Source organism: Lonchura striata, chromosome 3 (assembly GCF_046129695.1).
Source record: "Lonchura striata isolate bLonStr1 chromosome 3, bLonStr1.mat, whole genome shotgun sequence".
Lineage (NCBI taxonomy): Eukaryota > Metazoa > Chordata > Aves > Passeriformes > Estrildidae > Lonchura > Lonchura striata.
This window is the reverse complement of record NC_134605.1, coordinates 43792416-43809809: the sequence shown is the minus strand read 5'-3', so window position 1 is coordinate 43809809 and position 17394 is coordinate 43792416. Positions and strand designations below refer to the sequence as shown.

At 37.9% G+C, this 17394-nt stretch overlaps 1 protein-coding gene across 4 annotated transcripts in view; it reads right to left on the bottom strand.

Moving 5' to 3' along the window:
* DISC1 (DISC1 scaffold protein) overlaps positions 1-17394 on the bottom strand; it is a 191135-nt gene that overhangs the window by 124116 nt on the left and 49625 nt on the right. For all 4 annotated transcript variants that reach the window (XM_077782108.1, XM_077782110.1, XM_077782111.1 and 1 more), the window contains exons 4-6: positions 11051-11201; positions 7270-7399; positions 2791-3026 (exon numbers count right to left, since the gene is read on the bottom strand). In XM_077782108.1, coding sequence (XP_077638234.1) covers positions 2791-3026; positions 7270-7399; positions 11051-11201 — 517 coding nt within the window. The remainder of the gene's footprint in view (positions 1-2790; positions 3027-7269; positions 7400-11050; positions 11202-17394) is intronic.

The window sequence follows — 17394 nt, the reverse complement described above, 5'->3', positions numbered from 1 at the left end:
TCAGCTCCTTGCACCACTGGCCACACTCTAATAACCAATACACATAACAGAGAATTTCCTTATCTTCAGATGGTCCCACAAACCCACCATAGAACGAACACCTACTAATCAAAAACTGTTCCATGTGAAGAAGAGATGGAGCATTCAAATATTTTGGAAGTATGTAATTGAATTTCTTTCAACCAGCAATCAGTGCCCAGACAATAGTCCAGATGGAACGGTGCAATTTATTTTAAGAATGGCATGCTGTAAGAACATACGCGTCTGCAGATATGGATAAAACAAAGAAACTGCAAAATTAAACTAAATATGAACTCAAGTAAAACAGATTTCCCTACTTTGTATTGTGAAACATAAAGAAACAAATAAAGGAACTAACAGATACTGAAGTGAATAGGTCAAATAATTAATATGGTCTTATTTTATAATTAGAAAATCCAAGTTGCACTAGTTCAAAACATGTATTTCTAAAATCGTGTCCAGTAGTAAATATGAAAATTATATATTTGGATACCTTTTGCAATCTCCAGAAGAAAGTACTTCATGCTGAAACACCCAGACCCATTTTCCTCTAATTTCACTGTGTTGTCTTCAGTTAAAACATTGGTATGTGTCGCACTGCACACAACACCAGCTGCTCCCACCTTTTAAACATACAACCCCATCTCCACACAACCACATACAAGTGAACTGCACTTTTGCCCTGCAATTTCCCCATTTTAAAATAATGATTATACCCTTTAGCTTACTAAGAGCAATTAAGCCTGTCTGGATGAGGAAAACAACCACATTCTGCAGTCTCAATCTCAGTGAGAATTCAAAACATATTTCTTTGCCCATTCTTTGCCCAGCAGATTTTAGCTGTGTCTTCCAACAGCCCTCAATTAAGGTCCCAGGGTAATGTGCCTAACACTTTTTAAATCTTCAAACTCAAAGCATGCTTTAGGTATTGACAAAGGCTCTTTGTATTTAAAAAGTTCACCACATACCAAAGATAAACAAGGCAAAACAAAGAATATTCCTAACAAAACAATAACACTTGACAAAAAAAATAAGCTTAGCTTAGAACCAAAGCTCATCCCAGTGTTACATTTGACTTCCTCTTTTCCTCCTTCCCACAGAAGGGCAAGTACTTGGCAAGTATTCTTTGTCATGTCCTCTCATGTTCCTGGAAGTTTGCTTCAATATACTGAATAATTTTTTATCTTTTAGTGCGCTGCAAGCCACCACATACAATTCATTACAGCACAGATTGTCTTAAGAGATGCTTCACACTGGCCCCGCCTGTGTTACTCCAGTGCTGAATGCAATTCATGTAGCCAATAAATAATTATGCAAAAGCACATTATAAGCAGTACTTTACTGACAAGCACAATGTTGCTAGAATAAATACAGAGTATCTTGCAGCACAAGAGTGAGGAGTTTGTAATTTACTGTCCATTGATATTGAACTTTCTACATAATCACTGATCTCTAGCACATGTGCATGAGTAACAGCTTTATCTCTCACACAAAAACCTCTAAATTTAGAAAACTTTTTTCTCCTCTGCAACTATTCATAAAACCAAATGCACATTTCCAGAAAAATTTCTTTCAGATTAATTATGCCAAGACTTCAGAAACTAGTATGTTGAACTAGCATCAATAAAGCTTTTAAATCATTTCCCAGCAAGGTAAGTGCAACCCAAATATTACAGCCGCAATGAGAGAAAAAAAATAATCTGAATATTCTTTCATAAACAAATCTAATCTAAGAAAACTCAAATCAGTTTCTCAGACAGACTGCTTAAGATCTTTTATTCCTCAATCTCGGAAACACAGGTATAAGATATTATTAAAACAAGCTAACCTTAATGCAAGAAACTATTTTCGATAACCTAATTTAGAATTTTAAACACATGTCAAAAGAGAAGAATATGTCCTCTATAAAATGTTCTGCTGACTTAAAAAAAATTTGTATAAATTAGCACACATGAGCAGCAATTTCTCATGAATGTTAATACAACCAAACTAAATCCAATAAGCATGATTGGAGATAAAAAATTGCTAGCAACATATTTATTGCTTATCTGGAAGAAAAGTACATTAGGATAAACAGGAATTTTATTTTCTCTTGATGACACAGCAACAGTACCATTTTCAAAGTCCCATCACCAATGTCCAGTACAGTTTCAGTACTTTAATTCATTTTTTAAATAAAGATGAGGTTATTTCCAAAATACTGCCAAGAGTAGCTACTTTTCCATTTAAAGGATGCATCTACTGTTAATTTAACTGTGAGTGTCCCAAAATTATTCATGCTGCATCCTTTTCCCCACTGCCTCAAGTCCTCTGTCTGAGTCTAGCATTCCTCATCACATCAGACTTTATTATAATTACAAGTTCAGGGAAGCAAGAAGCATATCTAACATTTATTTGAATGGTATCTAGTACCCACTTTCAGCCTGTGAGAAATATGTTTGAATTACTGCATTACCAAACTGGGGAAAAAATTCCACCAGTTAACAAGAAATAGTGTAAGCTGATGACAGGAATTAACAGTTGATGGACACATATGCTTTCTGTAGGTGGGTCTTCACCATAAGAGAACACTAAGTGCAAGACATTCAAATAACTACAAACTTCTTTGAGGAAGTATATCAATATTAGAACTCCAAGATCTCTTCTCAGAAAGTTTTGAAGTGTCCAAATCCAGGTAATTAGCTGGCACAATGATGAAGAAAACAACTGACAGCCAATTCAGAAGAACATACAGGAAGATACAACACATCTAAATGAAAATTTAAATACCTCTTTATTGCTCCTGGAAGATCTAAACTGAATGGAATTCGATAGGAGGATGCTAAAGTGTCATCCAAAGCCTTGCTTATTTCCTGCAGCTCTTTTAAAGAAATGCAGCCAAGCAAAGCAGCTAGTTCACAATCCTGTGACTGAATAAGCCTATCTTGCTCTTCAATTTCTCTTCTCAGCTGTTGATCTTTTCCTTCTAATGTGGCCAGTCTTGTCCGGAGCTCTTCAATTTCTTTCTGCATAGAACAGAAACCAAAGTTTACTATGAACCCTATGAAGAAATCCATTTGCCCCTAAAAAAAACAAGTACTAGCATCAGAAGTAGTACAAATTAAATTTGTCCAATTTAGCAAACATTTAATGAGACATTCCTTTGCAGACACAAAAAAATTCTTATGTCAGTTGTATTCAGAAACTCTAGTGCTTCCAGCATCCTGAAACTCACCACATCCACTTCAACACCACACTTCACATTCCTCTTGCAACACCTATTGTCAGCCATCTTTCACTTTTAAAATACATAGGCATTTCCAAAATTTACAAACTAAAAACTTCTACCAAAAACACAAATGTCAGACCACCCATGGCAACAGAATCTTTTTCTACAGACTGGTCGTAAACATGAAGTACAAGATGCAAGAAGAGAATCATTTACTATCTAACCCTAACCAGCCCTTCTGATAATTAACATTTCATTTTAACTAAAAGCACAAAATCCTTCCCTTGACTTAAAATGCACAGAACTTCAACCTGAGTTGCACTCATTTTTCTAGAAGTTCAAATTGTGTGCATTATGATATTGATGTTTGTTGCAAGAGCAAAGTTGCAAGAGCAATTTTTAGAATCATAGAATTGTAGAATCATTAATGCTGGAAAAGAGATCCAAGATCATTGTGTCCAACCTCTCACTTTGTCAACTAAACCACAGCACTAAGTGCTATGTCAAGTTATTTCTTGACCATTTCCAGAGATAGTGACTCTACCACTTGCCTGGGCAGCCTGCTCCAAAGCCTGACCACCCTTTCAGTGAAGAAATTCCTCCCATGTCCATTCTTATTCTCCCCTGGTACAGCTTGAGGCCGTTTCCTCTTTTCCTGTCACTTTTTACTTGGGAGAAGAGACCAACCTGGCTACAATCTCCTTTCAGGTACAGGGTCATAAGGTCCCCCCTGAGATTCCTTTTGTCCAGGCTAAACATTCCCAGCTCCCTCAGTTGCTCGTCATCAGACTTGTGCTCCAGACTCTTCACCAGCTTCATTGCCCTTTTCTGGACATGCTCAAGCACCTCTATGTCTTTCCTACATTGAGGAGGCCAAAAGTTAAAAAAAAGCTTAATGAATTTGTACATCACCTTTGCACAGGTTTTTCCTTGAAAACCCACGAGATAGCTTGCATCCAAGGAAGCAGCACTTGTTGAAGAAAACTGGGTTGCTGAGTTAAAAGCTGTCATCAAATTAACTGAACACCATACTGGAGAATATGATTCTATTCCTATGTTTCTTACTGTCTCTGTGAAACTCGGCAAGCCATTTAAACTATTATGTCCACACATGGCCACAGATTGCATGTTCATCATTTTCTATACAACCTGCAAGAGATCTCTGACATACTATCTATAGGCTCTGAACAGAAATCAAAGTTCCATTTCAAATTCTGATCACATTCAGTCCAAGTAAAAATAAAAATTAAAAACAAAAATCCAAATCTTTAATAAGTTAATAACTAGGCATTACAAAACTGATGTTAGAAACAACCATATGGCTTTTTATGGCAATTCACTTCTCCATTCTGCATCTGAGCAAATGGCAGAGATAAAATTAAGTGGGTTTGAATCACTAAGATTGCCATGTTGATTAATAATATAAAAGAAGCCCACTCACAAATTAATAAATTTCTACTCAAAAGAAGGTTTGAGTGGCACACAGAAAAAGGGTTCTGGGGTCAAATACTGAGTAATGAAGATAAATTGTATTCTGAATATCTGAACAGACCTTCAGGTATGTATGAGGCAAGGATGTAGGGGGGGAAAAAAGGCATATTTCAATATTACAAACTCTTATAAAACTTATGTACTATAGACAGATAGCAGACTTTGGCTTTTCTTTGCTTTTTAGAGTTTCCCTTGATAACTTTAACATTATTTTAATGTTTTCAATGCAATTTATATGAACTTTAAATGTTATTTACATGTCACAAATTTGTTAATAAACATACTTTCAGGTTTGCTGCACTGTAACCAGCTTTTCAAGTATGACTTAGAACAAGGAATGGTCCTTGCATATTTGAAGGTTGACTAGCTCCAAAATTTCAACTTATAATAGTCCTGCCCACTAGGTTCCTCAATTATTTTCCTCCTTTGGTTTTGGACATAGCAAGAGGAGAATGGTGTAACCCATGTTTCAACCCATAGGCATTTGTCAAGGACAGAAAGGTCAGCAGACCAAAAATACCAATTTTGTTTCTTTCAGTCTCAAATTATGCTTTTAGTGTGCACAAAGGACAATTCTGTCTCTGTGTTACTGGCTTGGGAATAATGCCAAAATCTTAATAGGCCCTACTTAATACAGAGACCTCCATACTCTGTGAAAACACAGTAATTGCAATCACTGCAATAAGCAACCTACATGGGAACAGAAATCAAGATGAACGGAATCTGGTTTTACAATCACACTTTTAGTACTGAAATGTACAATATAAATAGATACTAGAAGCACACAATCTGCATTCACAGAAAAGAACTATTTCTGCTCTACTCAGGAATAGTTAACAGGCGTTCCTGGGAGCATGGAAATCTTAATCAGCAAACTGGAATTCTCATGCATTCTTTTCCAGAAATGCAAAGAAGCCTTTAGCATGCTCTTAGTCAGCCTCCAGGGACAGATAAAAAGGGCCTAAAGTCTCAGCATGGAGCAGCAGATGATATTCATCACACTAAACATAAGCTGGAGTTCTACTCTGCAGATTTGAGTTTAAACTGAGATTTCCAACATAAGAGCTGATCAGTACTGACTGCACATCTCCAGCCTCACTTATGGACTGATGGTCTCCATGAAGTAGAGATTACAGTAGAAATACTATAGATTGCAATTCGTAAATCACAGATACTAAGTACTGCCACAGGTTTTCAAATCCCTGAAGACAAATGCAGAACTAACAGAAGACAGAGCAGAAGCAAAAAAAAGTGATGCAGAAAAAAATTTTTTTAAAAAAAATTACTTCTGATCATGCAAGATTTTGGGCAGGAGCAATCATTAGGGGTTCCCAGGTGCAAATAATCACCACAGATCAGCCTTCCCCAAAACCTTGAATTCCTGGTAATTTTGATGAAATGCTAATAAATAGCAAACCTGTATAATGATGTGGTTAATTTTCCCCTAGTAAAACTACAGAAGAATAAAGATTCAGCTTGAGCAAGTGTAAAAATTAGTTGTTGTGGAGTCTTAAGTATAGAAGTTTTCAGTACAATATCTTGAGGCGGCTCTTGCATGTCTAGATTAAAAAATTTTTCTGCATACTGATAATGCTAAACTACACTACGTCTCCTCTTACTTGTTGATTAAATGAACCTAAAAAAGATGATACAAAGATGATGAATAGGATAAAAAAAGACATTTCTTCACATAAGTACAATTTTGCAATGACCACATAAGATGTTTTTCTCTATTTCTTTGAAGGTTTTTATATATATAAATTTATGTGTGCACACACACAGAGATTACTCTACTATTGGATCCACCAAAGGAATGAAAATACCGCAAAAAATATTGCAAAAAATATTTCAAGATGAGACCACAGAAAAAAATAAAAATTAGCTCTCTAAGGTGCCACATCACGGAGTGTGATCACCAAGGTTTAAAGGACACATAACTAAACAGTACATCAAGATTTTTGAAGGATGATGAAAAGAAAAAGCTAAATTTTGCTTAAAAGGCTTGCAGACTTAAAATTGGACTAATGCCATCCTGAAACATTCCATTTGCCAACTATCACATTGTAACATCACATGTCAAGCTATTGTTAGCAAATGCTAACTGCTCCATGATGTTTCCTTCATCCTTATGAAAAGCATCTATCATCTTTCAGGAATAAAAGCTGATAAATCATGTATTTATAGTAAATTCTAACCAGAAACGAATGAAAACTTTTCGTCTTCAAATAAAAACTTCAGAAGATCAGTGTAATATTAAAATGTCAAATGATAACAAAGAGCATGCTTAAGAAGATAATGAGGAAAGTTTAAGCATGCACACAAGCCACCAAACCTTCCAGCTCTGCGTTTCTGTAATGAGATTAACACAACTCCTGTGGCTGCCATCTCCAATCATCACTTAGATTATCAACTGGACTCCAGCCAAGGCTCTAATTACTACACAGAAGCAAAGTCGCTATTACAATAAATTTATTTAATTCTGTGTGACAGCTTACAAGGCTTTCCCCACATAGCACTGGTTCCTATAAACAACTCTGCAGTCCTGTTACCTGTAATCGTTTCTTTTCTTGAAAAAGCTGGTTTCGTTTTTTGGCCGAAACCTGCATCCTCTCCTGGGAAGTTGATCTCAAAAGTCTATGCTCTTTTTCATGACAAAGGCCATTTTCTTCATGTCTAATCCTTCGAAAAAAAAAACATGACAAAAGCTAAAAATTAGTGGTTTTCATGTGTGGCTTTCAGTGTCTCAAGGATTAAACTGATCAGAATGCTGCATGTTACCTTTAGAGTCATAACACTCCACCACCAGAATGATTGCATTTCAAACAGATACACTTAGAGAACAAGAGACTCTTTTTCCTTTGGCATATCTTCCTTTATTATCTCAAACATTTGCACTGTTTTTACAACATGATGAAGAAAGAAAATGGAAAGCTTGTATAGCTTCAGGCTTCCCCCAGCTTTATCATATTTCAGAAATTTATCCATCACTGCCTTGTAAGAGACAAAACTAAGGCATGTAGTTTCAATCAATACAGAGAAAAATCTCTTAGACAGAAGTTTAGAAACTTGCCAAAGCCATTTTTGCAGCTTCTGTCAGCTTTTGGAGACTACATTAGAGATCATCTGGAGTGTTTGCGCCACAATGCCAAATTTTACTTCTCTCTTGCACAGCGAGTTCTTTCAAAATCACAATCAGTGGGCTTCCTCCCAGTCATCTCTACAATCCTCAGTTGTAAAGCTTTGCATGACTGGACTCCAAGGTAATCAGCACGTTATGTTAAGTACCAATTCTATAATCTGCCTCTCAAAATGCACCTGCAAAACAATGCAAACCCATTTTGATTTCCACGTTCCCTCATAAGGGCACGTGCACTTGCAAAGGGCAATTGCGTTTCTGTGTCCATCATTAGAGACAAGTGCAAGCATCTCCACATAAGGAGTACAGACCCATTTCAGTATCTTCTTTTAAAAATTCTGTGTCTCAAAGTGTTTTGAGGCATAATTTCCCACTGTAATCTTGCAAAGCAAATCCATCCATGCCACATATAAAACATGCATCATAAGTCTGGTTTAAGCATGATTAACCACACAATTATGATCTCCATGCACAGGTGTTTAACAAGTGTGAACAAGTGTATAACAAGAGGTTTTCATTGATTCTGCAGGACCATCAAAAGACACACATGCTTCACTTCTCCATGTGGGCTGCAGAATGTACTGAAAAAGCAAAACAAAACTTCAGCACTAACAAAGGTATCAGTAAGCAAGATAGACACAATCACAGTGTAAATGCATTTCTGTATTAACAGCATGCACCAAAAAGACATCCCTATTATGAGGTGCTAGGCCATCACTGTGCCTTACTGACATTACAGGTTCCTGCGGCTCCAACCCACAACACTTCTCCAGCAGCTCTGAAGCCACCTTCTTCAAGCTGGAGCTGCATCATTCCTAGAGATGTATGTAATAAATTTCCAAGTGATTGGTCAAAATTTAGGAAAAAATCCATTATAAACATGTCTTATTTTCAGAACCTTTTCAGAAATTCCACGTGTATCTGTCTACGTGGTGCTGCTGGAAGACAAACAAGACCTCTCTGATCTCACCAAACCTGACTGATTGCACAACCACAACATTTGCTGTTCCTAAGCTAAATAACCAAATCTGGCTCCCACCATATAACCCCAGTATTCTGTGTCAATATCAAATTAAAAACTCATCTCATAATTTAATCAACTAAAACAAAACTGAGGCCTGCATTTCAGCTTCATGTCTTAAATAAGCTGCCAAACACATTTTTCTTGCAAAAAGATGATATTGCCTTAACTACAGTAAAATTGCAATGATCTAGTTTTCTTATGATCTTCTGATCATCTTTTTAATTTTCCAGCCCAAAAAAAGTCTTCTTGCATATATTGGTTTTGTTCCAATTAAAAATGAAAACAAAAACTGAAGCCTACAAATTTTCCTTGAGGAAGAAGTTATGTTTTCCACTGTAGTATCTAAAAATATTGCTGGAACAGAAAGGATTTAAACCCCTGTACAGAAGGCAAAGGATACTCTTGCTGTATCAATGAGTCAGACCACAGACAAAGCAAGCAAATAAAAAGGTGTCACAACAACAGTAGCTGAACTTAAGCTCAAAGAAAGGAGTGTGCACAAGACAAAAACGGGAAGAGGATATTCATCTGACCCTGAAATATAGCACTGCTCAAACCTGTGCAAAGAGAAGAGTTACAGATGTAATCATCCAAAGAACAGGAATATTTTCATAAATACGTTATAACATCTATTTTATATATAAAAGCATTTAAAAGCATTATACATACATTATACAGGATAAAAATAAGCAAACTGTATCTGAGGGATGATTTAGTGATTCAATTTCAATGACAAAGACGACAGCACTATTAATGTCAAAATCATTATTAAAAATTAATGCACAGACCAAACACATCTTAACAAAAAAATAGAGAATGGTGTATCCTAATCTTTAAGGAATGGTAAACCAGCCACTTAGAGCCTCAGAAGGTAGAAGGAAACAGCTCTGAAGGAATTCAGCTTCTTATAAACTTTCCTTATTACTAGATGCTATAAATAGAGACTAAAAATACCTTCAAAATTCTCCAATTTCACAAAGAAAATCATATTATCTGTACTGATTTTATCTAATTTTCATGTCTGTCAAAAATTACACACAAAGGTATTGACTAGCACACTGCAGCCTTTATATTAACAAGCTGCCAGAAAACAAAAGGTTTCTCTTCTTTCATTTGTGTGATTACATTTGAGAATAGCTTTCAATTCCTATCAAATATCCTCTTCTAACAACAGTAACTAGGAGCACAGATTAAGACAGACCAAGAAATAGAAACTTTTTTTCCCCCTAACTATCCCTCCTCTTGGACCATCTCACTTTCTTCCCATCTTTGAAGTTATCCCTTCAAGATGAGGTTTAGAATTTATTTTTGTGACTTTATACAATGCTGAGCTCAATATTGCTATCTAAGAAGTGGCACACAAAAGGAAGCTCCCAAAGATCTATTCATATCAAAAATAATCTGGTTTTTACTTTATATTTAAATATCCTTTCATTGCCTGAAAGGGAGCATCAGAATTAACTCCACAGGGAAGCATTGCTCAAGCTGCATTGCTGTTGTATGTTCAAGCTGCTGTGTCAAGGATTCAATCCCATTCCCCCTCAACATCAATGAGAAACATTCCATTTAATATGCCAGTTCATCATGATCAATGTTTCTGAGGGGAATTCTGAAAGAATTGTAGAAAGGAAAAAAAAAAAAAAAAAGGGGGGGGGAGGGGGGACATAGCACAATGTCCCTGACCAGGTAATAGTTACCATTGACTCCATGATTACAGAAGGCTGATTAATTGCTTTATTATCCTATACTTATTAAGAAACCCATCACCCTTATGGACAGTCCAATACAGTTTTACCTAATTCATCCTTAAATCCAAACACCATCATCATTGCCAATCAAGAAATCACCCTTTGGTAAGCAAATCTCCGTAACACATTCCATATGTTCACAACAACAGATGCAGCAAAGTGAAGATAAGTACTGTTTATCATACTTTTCTCTGATCTTCTCACAGCCTTTCCCAAGACAATGCCTGGGAAAGTTGTGCCTGCAGCTCTCTGTGGCCAGAGAGCTGCTGCCACAGGGGCAGGGTGGGATTTCCATAAACAAGCTCCATATGGACATGTTAGACAGTCATTGAAACTCCTTATTATAATTTTTCATAAGTGTATTCTGCATTTTGAGAAAAGTAGAAGCATCATCTTACACAATAATGAATCAACAAACTTACCAAAGATCAGCAGCCCAATGCAATGTTGCCTGAACTTGGGTCATGAACCTGTCCAAAAAACTGCTAACAGAGGGATGCCTTGAAGGAAGCTGAAATTTTAAAGAATTTCTCTCCTTCTCCAGTTCTTCCAGTTTCTCTCTAAATTTATCAGCTAGAAATTAAATTAAAAAAAAAAAAGTTAAACAATGATGAAAGGGTCCTCTTTTACTGGGGGGGGGGGGGGGGGGGCGGGGCAGGGTAGGGGGAGAAGAAATAGTCTATCAACAGAAAGAACAAAAAGTAAAATCCACCTCTCTTCTTCTTCTTCTTTTCATAAAATATACCCATCTGTTCTGCTTAAGGACAAATCAACAAGACTACAATGTAAAACATCAGATAACCAACACGCCAAGCTACTTTTTTCTATGACAAGGACAAAACTGTAGGCTTCCCAGAACTTTAATTTTGTTAGGGCTCCAAAGAATTGGTTCAAAGTTATCATCCATGCTTTTCCTAGAGTAACAGCTGAGATTTAAATTCTAGGAAAAGTGCTACTTTTCACTGCTTCAGTTTGTCTTAAAAATTAGACAGCGGTTACATATTTAAATTTTGACCTCATTAAAATTTTGTATTTTTATTAGGTCAAGAACTGAAGAATCGCATATGACATAGCAGTGTATTTTAGCAGAAAATGTACATGCAATTACAGCAATTAAACAATTATCACATTCCAGGCTCTCCTGAATTATGCTTAGTTTATCATCAAAAAAAATATTAAACTTTAAATAAAAATAGCAGTAGTCCCCATGACACTACTTTGATTGTACCACAACCCTAGACATTTCTTAGACAACCTCTCTATATGTTACTTGTTTTCTGTCCTTGTGTAGAAAACAAAGGAACACCATTCTAACTACTAATTCTTAATGCAGTACATGTATCTTCTATTGCGCCACTATACCAACAAAATTGCATACATGACAGATAACAAGCCTGCCATTCAAGACAAAACACCTTTGATGATACATTAGTCAAATTAGAGAGTTTTGAGCTAACCCACAAATGGAAAACCTTTACAGTTCAGTACTCTGCTCATGACCTCACTGCATACAATTTTGTGTGATTAGCAATCCTTTTAACATTTTCAATATGTTACCATCAGAATAGCATCCATCTGTGCTTTTTATTGCTTATTTTCTTTCTTTATCCTCTGAAGGGATTTAACACAAGAAGTTGCTTACATTTGCTGGTTTAAAGAAATTATGCATTTTTACAATAATCTATCATTAGTATTGATCCCCATTCTGCTTCTGTGCCAACAGGGTAGAATAAAGACAGAGACTTTACTAATAAGATGATCTTTTCCCTGTCCCAGCATGGTTCTCCAGGGTGAACTCACTTTTGTGTTGCCATCGGCTTGCAAAATGTCAAAAGGCCCTTGGAATAAGCACCCTAGCCATCATGTACTCATGTGCATACTATCCCTGCAAAGTAGTGGAGGCGAACCATATGTGTGATGCATTTCTCCACAGCTAAGCAGATTCACCCTATCCCTATCACCACATTGAAACTGAAATTTGAGCTGAGTCTCCCAACCCCATATTTTGACCAGAAAAACATATCAGCACTTGCATGCTAATAGGCCACTTGGCATTTCAAACTCAGCCATCGAAAACACCACTGTTAGAAACAGAATAGTGAGAGCTGAAAGGGTTGGCTAGTGACCAATGAGCACTGAACGCCAAACCACATGGAAACACTTCCTTTTACTCACACCATTCACCACTGGGCTTCCTGGGAGTTGTAGCAACCCTCTATAGCCATTTAACGACGTCATTACTGTTCTTCGACATAATTATGCTTAACTGTGTTTGTGTGTCCAGTTGTTTCATCGTTCTACCCCTCCTGGCCCTAGAAACACACTATTTTGGGAAGGAAAACAGATGAGGGAATCAACATGCCAATTCCTTCTCTCTCTCATTAAGTGTTGGCTGCATCCTGCTTCATATATTCCAATCTACACAGTATTCAATTAGTTTCTACTAACAGACATTTCTAAAAAATTTGTTCCACTGGCATCTTATAAGTAATATGGCTGCTCATACCCACTTATCTCTCTGTACTAAATGATTTTTTACCCTTTCATTTTTTCAGCATCACACTTAAGGGTTATGACTTAAGAGACTCCAGCAGCATTGAGCTGAACACTGCAGCACTCAGCTTTTAGAATACTCTCCTAGAAAGCAGACCCATGCTATTTGACCTGGCTGGTATCTTTAGTGCATGGAGAGACCCAAGAGCCTCAGTGCCAGATACAGGGCAGGGAACCATGCAAATAAGGCTCAATCCAGCTTTTAGTGATGGAGAAATCTGGATCAAGCACAAGTAATGGAAATTATCAGAAGTCTAGCCAACAGCATGTGAAAGAGGTAAATAAGCAGGGTTTCTCAGATTAGCAGAGATAAAGACTGAGGTAACTTCCAGTACTACTACAAGCCAGCAAAGCTGCAAAGAAAGCAGTAATAGAATGTTCTCTTAGAACTTAAGTCCTCAGTAACAAACCTGAGTTTGTTGGATACAGCGAAGCACTGAACCTAACTGCCAGGGTTAGACAGAAAATCTCCTCCAGTGTTGGTTTTCAGGTCAGACAAATATCTCTCAGGAATACCTCTGGCAGAGTTTAAGGGTTGAGGCCAGAAAACCAAGTGCATTCCCTTGTTTGAACAAGGGAAAGTGCCAGATTCTGTACCTGGGATGAGGCAACCCTGGCCTGGGGGGCACCAGGCACAGCATCACCAGCCAGGCAAGGGAGGGGATTGTCCTGCTCTGCTCTGCACTGGGGCAGCCTCACCTCGAGTGCAGTTTTGGGGGGCACAATACAAGAAAGACATGGAACTGTTAGGTAGTGTCCAAAGGAGGGCAGTGAAGATGGTGAAGGGCCTTGAGGGAAAGGCATTTGAGGAGCAGCTGAGGTCACTTAGTCTGCTCAGCCTGGAAAAGACTGAGGGGAGACCTCACTGCAGCTACAGCTTCCTCATGAGGGGAAGAGGAGGGGCAGGTATCGATCTCTTCTCTGCGGTGACAGTGACAGGACCCGAAGGAACGGCCTGAAGCTGTGTCAAGAGAGGTTTAGGCTAAATTTAGGAAAAGGTTCCTCACCCAGAGGGTGGTTGGGCACTGGAACAGGCTCACCTGGACAGCTTCATGACAGGGAAGCTGTCATGGCACTAAGTCTGACAGAGCTCAGGAAGTGTTTGGACAATGTTCTCAGGCACATCATGTGATTCTTTGAGCTGTTCTCTGCAGGGCCAGGAGTTGGACTTTGATGATCCTTATTACGGCTCAGAATATTCTGTGTGATCTCTTCCACCATATTTCCCAGGATTTTTCAGCCAAAAAGCAGACACAGAAGGCCTTTGCTATTGCTACAGCATCAGACTCATGGACACAACCTTCTTTTACTTTCATTTTAGTGTTTTAAGAAGTTATTCCAACAGAGAGAAAAGAACTTGCTGATAGACTGAGACACCAAAAGAAACCACATGCACTCAGGTATCTCCATTACAAAGAAAGGCTAATACTTTCTATCACTTTAAAAAAAGTTTCTCTCACTTCACTCACTTCTCACACTTTGTCTCACTTCAAAAGAAGTTACTTAATGGACAACTTACATGCCAAAAGCAATCCCCCCTGCATTTGATGAAGTTCTTAAATGAACAAACTTTCAGGTAATCAATACATACTGTTTTACAGAAGTATTTAAAATGAGGCCTAATTCTCTTTATCAGCCTTTTATTTCACTACATTCTGGTGCCAGCTTGCTGCCTTGAAGAGTTCTACAGATACCCTAGACAAAGCTCCTACTTCAGACCAAAGAGTAAAAGTTAACTCTTAAATTACCCTCCACTGTAAGCCATTACTATGCAATCCACTATCACCTGTGTACTTCAGACATCCCACTCACTTTAAAGACAACCCACAGTACAGGCCTGGAAGATGCTGACTAATTGCTGTTCTCAATTAAACAAGCAGCAGTCTGGAAACAGTAGTGCCTCCAAAGATCATGCTTTGTAATAGCTTTGAGTAAAGGAAGCAATTTCCATAACTTCTAATTGACCACGTAAGAACATCTGGCTACTTCTCTACTTTTTAAGTACTCTAACATTGGTTTTATTCCTCCAAAGAAAAGGTTCATTTTATCAGAACTATTTATCATCATTTAAAAAACATTTAAGAAAATCATCTCAGTAAGGACAGGACCTAATTTGCTATGTACTGCACATATTTCTGTTTATTTATGTCTGCACTAGTAAGTGGAAAGATAATCACTCATGCTAGTCTAGAAACTGCTGGACACTCAAAGAGTGCTTCTTCAGCTAGTTCAGCTAGGGAAGGTAATTTGATCTTGCTCCACAATTCAGCAAACAACCTCCTCCCTTTGCCCTTGCATCCCCCCAAAATCTGAAGGCCCTAATACAGGATTTATGTAGGATTGATAACCATAACTCACACACTGCAGCTCTAAAATATTTTTTCTTGCCTGCTATATACTTCCAGAAACACATCATCTCCTCACCATTCACTTTCTTAAAAACTTGGAAGGTCCAAGATGACTGAAGCATCTTGTATGCTCAGCACCAAAGATAGCAGTGTATTTTGTAAGAATCAAAGAGTCCCAGGTTCAGAACCAAAGACCCTTCTTGCAGCCTGTATCCAAAATCACACACAGTAACTAGAGAGGAGACTAAGGACCAAGGTCCAAAGTGCCCCTTTCTGCTCCTGAATCTCTAATGTCTGTCAGCTAAAAAGACTTCCCTTCTATCCACCAGAGACTTCTCTCTTCTCAGGCTTTCTATGCTTTTGGTCTCCAAAATACATTATAACAGAGAGCACAAAAATTGAAATATGAATTATTTAAACACATACCCCATTTGGTAACTTGAGGAGTCTAATGTGGAGCTTGAATATGTGGCTGAAACAGTTCTGGAGAGAAGACTAGAAAGCAAGGTGTCTACAGCCCAGTTACTAGCACTGGCCTCCTGCAAAATAACTTGCAGGAAAAAATGCACATCAATTAATATCCAAATATGACACAAAAGAACATGCACTGCGATAAGAATTGAAGGCATTACAGGCACTTGGAATACCTATCTGCTCTTAAGGATAAAATAATTAACCATTTAATAGTTCCAAACACATACACAGTAGAAAGTAAAGATGCTTGACATGCATAAAATGCAGCTTCAGATTACTCTTAGATAGTCGAACAGCTAGCCCTTACCATGTGCTGTCTGGTCATCAGCAGAGAGCAAACTTTTCCACCTTCCATTTCCTACCATGTGGAAAACAGCAAAACAAAGCCACTGCAAAGTCAATCTGCACATCTGGGCAAGGCTGACTCCAAGAAGTCATGGGGCTGGGGACAGATACTACTGAAGCAACTGGAGAAACAGAGTTATGCCTACCCTACTGACTGTGTGGATTAAAAGAAGATCATCTGCAGAGCAAAACAGTTCAGTATTGAGGCTCCAACATTTGCATTTCAGAAGGTCCTACTTCAAACTAGGTTTAGTGCAATGCCATGGATCCAAAAACAGACAATTGAACCCCTCTGGTAGCTCTACAGCACATCTTCAGACTTTGTCTCACCTGAAAGAAAACCAACCCATTGTACTACAAGACAGCTCTACAGTGCAAAGCAAAGCATAATAAATGGGACAACTGGGAGATTCCTTCCAAAGGCTCATGCACCTAATCTGAACTAAAATTATATTTGGGCCGAGGTCCATTAAATACATCCAGCAGTCAGTGGAAAAAGCAGTTCCTGGGAAGGCCAGTAAGCAGAGACTAAAGCTTTCCAGACAAGGCTATAACCCTCTGGGTACCACAGCCAAACATTCATGTTCAGCTCATAAAAAGGTAGAGCAAAATGCAAATGTAATTTTGTAATTATGGGCAAGTGTATTATCCACCACTTAACTTTTTCCATTCCAGTCAAAAAGGCAACTCTGTGCAATTTCACAGTCCAGCTCTGCTCCTGAACTATCAAGACCACCTTGAGGAACAGTGGAACAAACCAAACTCCTGGCTGCTGAAAACCCTTTGGAGTCAGAAGCTACTGCTACAAAATTCACCCTAAAGCAGATGGCCAAAATCTGCAGGAGCTACAACTCCGTAATTCTTTGGTTTATGTGTATTACTCAGCTATTTCTCACTCTTAGTACAGAGTACAAACCCTTCTAATTCCTGCTGAGATGCTCTGTTGATGGTTTGTTACCTCAAATGATGGTGCTGTTTAAAGTTAAAAGACTAGCGACCAGAAGAGTATGAGAAAGTAAGCCTCCTGCATTCTTTGACAGTCTCAA